This window comes from Berghia stephanieae, chromosome 11 (assembly GCF_034508935.2).
Source record: "Berghia stephanieae isolate SIO BIC M18660-M18661 chromosome 11, UCSD_Bste_1.3, whole genome shotgun sequence".
NCBI classification, from domain to species: Eukaryota; Metazoa; Mollusca; class Gastropoda; order Nudibranchia; family Aeolidiidae; genus Berghia; species Berghia stephanieae.
In genome coordinates, this window is record NC_088370.1 from 2569304 (window position 1) to 2573040 (window position 3737).

Sequence of the window (3737 nt, forward strand, 5' to 3'; positions counted from 1 at the left end):
TACTCATTTTACACCCGAGTATGGGTGAGAGAATGTGAGTAAAGAGCCTTTTTTCTAAGGACTCAACTATGCACCGATCAGAGCGGGCCGCGAACCATGGACCTTACGCTTCGAAGGCAAGTATTAATACCACTTGACCACAGCCACACAATACGTAAGAAATTAACATGAATATGTTGTATTTATCTCCAATATTTATTTATTTATTTATCTATCCATCGATCTATCTATCTATTTATCTATCTATCTATCTATCTATCTATCTATCTATCTATCTATCTATCTATCTATCTATCTATCTATCTATCTATCTATCTATCTTTTTTTCTATCTATCTATCTATCTATCTATCTATCTATCTATCTATCTATCTATCTATCTATCTATCTATCAATCTATCTATCTATCTACCTATTTATCTATCCATCTATCTATCTATCTATCTATCTATCTATCTATCTATCTATCTATCTATCTATCTATCTATCTATCTATCTATCTATCTATCTATCTGTTTATCTCTCTCTCTCTATCTATGTATTTATCTATCTTTATTTATTTATTTATTTATTTAATCCTCTACTTTTTCTTTTCTTTTCCTATATTTTTCTTCTCACCAACAGCTTGAGATGATAGCAACATCAAAGCAGCCAAAGGTCACGGTCAGAGAGTTGACCCGGAAGTTATCGATGACGGAATCGGAACTGGCCAAGTGGCAGAGCCTCCGATTGGACGAGACGTACAAATCGGCAGACAAGCCGCTGACGGATGCTGACGTCACTTTGTCCTTCCTCAGAGACTCGTTTTTCCATTTTATTTGTAACAGAGACGATTGCCTACGTCATTTCCGGGCAATAGTGGAAATTTTCCGATACTCGGATACCCAGATGTGTAAAATCCGTAAAACGGTATCGGAATCGAAGGATTTCAATCGATTATTTAAGAAGGAAACCGGTTGATGGGTCGACATAAATTTTACGTCATCTTTGATATGTTAATATATAGAAGGAATGAATGCAGTTGACGTCACTCAGCTCGTTGTTATCGTTTTTAGACAGTCAAATGAGTAGTTCTCACTAAATTCTATCGATCAGACTATAAAAGTTCAAGGTTACACGACATATATATATATATATATATATATATATATATATATATATATATATATATATATATATATTATTTAAAATATTTACCACAATGTTTGGGGCAGTCTACATCAATGTTTCAGGCTTAATTTGCCATCTTCAGGACAACAAAACAACTTAGTCCTGAAGGTGGCAAATTAAGCCTGAAACATTGATGTAGACTGCCCCAAACATTGTGGTAAATATTTTAAATAATAATTCGCTCCATTACTACATGCCGAGCACTTTTCGTACCATATTTGTATCAAACACGATTCAATATATATATATATATATTTTTTTTTTTTTTAATTTTATTTTTTTTTTTGGTGCCTGATATCCGACTGGCGAATGTTGTGAGTATTTTAGCTAAAAGCACATCATCAACAGAATCTATGACATTTGGATTATCTGAAAGAATTACAATTTGCAACCCATGGCCTCAGAGCGGTAATTTGTCAACAGTTTGTTGTCAAAAACGTGAGACTTGGGCTACTAAAAGGCTGTGTTTTATTTTAAACTGAAAGAAAAAGACAACAAAATTTCACAATGGGAAGCAGAAGTCGTGACGTCACATCTTATTGTGTTCCGGTTCCAAAGTGTGATGGAACCAGCTTTCCTTCGGACTAACAATGAATAGGTTCTTCTTCTTCTTCTAGGTTCCATGCCTGGTCCAGGCTTCGGATACTGCATGAATTATCTCTCTCCATTCCTCCCTGTCTCTTGCTTTTTTAAACAGCTCTTGGATTGTTAGGTTGGTGAAGCCCTTCAGTTGGTCTATGAGTGTTTTTCTTTGTCTCCCCCGGGCGCGTTTACCAGGTATTTTTCCACAACTTGCCAGGTATTCATTCTTATCTTTCCTTACTATGTGTCCGAAAAAGGATAGTTGTCGATCCGCTATTAAGGGCATTAGTTTCCTTTGTTGGTATGTTTGTTTTAGCACTTCTTCGTTCGTTTTGTGTGCAGTATACGATATTCTCTGCATCCTTCTTAAGCACCACATTTCAAAAGCTTCAATGTTCTTTTGTGTTTCTGTATTTGTAGTCCAGCTTTCGCATCCGTATAACAAGATTGGCCACACGTAGCACTTCAAGACTCGGAATCTAATCCCGGACGACATCTGCTTGTTTTTCAAAATGTTTCCCAGGTCCATGAAGGCCTGTTTGGCTTGAGTTATTCTTGCTCGTATGTCTCGGTTACATCTTCCATCTGTTGTCACTATTGAACCTAGGTATTTAAAACTTTCTACGTTGGTAAGTTGCTCGCCGTGAATCGTTATATTGCAGGTGTTGTTGTTTTCGGGTTTTTCTGTATTACCATGCATTCCGTTTTGGTGATATTCACTTCCATTCCCTTGGCTTCACTATCTACTACCACTTTGTCAACAATCTTTTGAAGTTGGATTTCTGATGTTGCAATGAGTACCGTATCGTCTGCGTATCTTATATTATTTATGTTGTGACCTCCTACTTTTATTCCCTCCATATTAGTTATGCCCTCATGATTGTTTCTTGGTATAGATTAAACAGATCTGGTGAGGCAACACACCCTTGACGGACTCCTTTCTTAATAGGAATGTAATTTCCTGTAGAGTTTCCGATTTTGATAAGTGCCTGCAGGGTGTAGTATAATGTTTGCATGAGTCTGAGGTCTTTCTCATCAGTGCAGTTGTTTTAGTATTTCTTCGTGGCGTACTCTATCAAAAGCTTTTTTGTAGTCGACAAAACAGAGGTATAGTGGGGTCTGAACCTGTATAGCTCTTTCACTTAAAACACGGAGGAGGTATATTGCGTTCCTTGTCCCTCTGTCAGGTTGGAATCCATATTGTTCTTCTGCGATTTCGGGGTTAATCTTATTCCTTAGCCTGTTGATAATTATACGCAACAGTATTTTGTTGATGTGGCTTATTAAACTTATAGTTCTAAAATTTTTGCATCTGACTGCACCTGCTTTTTTGGTATTGCTATGAAAATAGAGTTACAGAGATCTTCTGGAATTTTCCCAGTGTTGTATATATTGTTGAATAATATGTGAAGTTCATCAATTGCTAGATCTCCTAGGCTTTTTAATACCTCTACAGATATTTCATCAGGGCCTGTTGATGACATGTTCAATTTCACTTTTGGTGATGTTTGGTCCGCTTAATGGTTCTTTGAATTTCAGTGGTGGTTCATTTCTATTTGGATCATTGTACAGTTCGCCTATGTATTCTACCCATCCGCTTTCTATATGTTGTTCTTCAAATAGCAGTTCCCCTTGTTTGTTTTGGATACAACTTCCTGCTGCTTTGCTTTTCCTTTTCCCTGATAGTTCTTTTATTCTTTGGTGAGCTTGTTGGGGGTTGGGTTTGTATTCTCTTTCGATTTCGCAGCATTTCCAGTCTAGATAGTTCTCGTGTGCCTCGATGCATTTGGATTTAATGTGGTTGTTCAATGTTTGGTATTCTGCAGACCCTCTGTTGCATTTTTGTCTTTCTTCAAATAGGTTTAGAATTTCATTTGTCATCCATTCCTTTTTGCTGTTTATTTGAGCTATTGGTAAATGCTTTTCTGCAGTTGCTTTGACACACTTTTGGAATATATCAAATTGTTTTTCACATTTTTCGTTATC

The 3737-nt window shown here is 36.5% G+C and overlaps 1 protein-coding gene across 1 annotated transcript in view; it reads left to right on the forward strand.

Annotated features, from left to right (window-relative positions):
- The window catches only part of LOC144956799 (uncharacterized), a 23717-nt gene extending 22608 nt beyond the window's left edge, over positions 1-1109 (forward strand). The window contains exon 5 of the mRNA XM_078887532.1: positions 624-1109. Within this exon, the coding sequence (XP_078743658.1) occupies positions 624-959 (336 nt within the window). The 3' untranslated portion in view covers positions 960-1109. The remainder of the gene's footprint in view (positions 1-623) is intronic.
- Positions 1110-3737: the final 2628 nt, after the last annotated feature.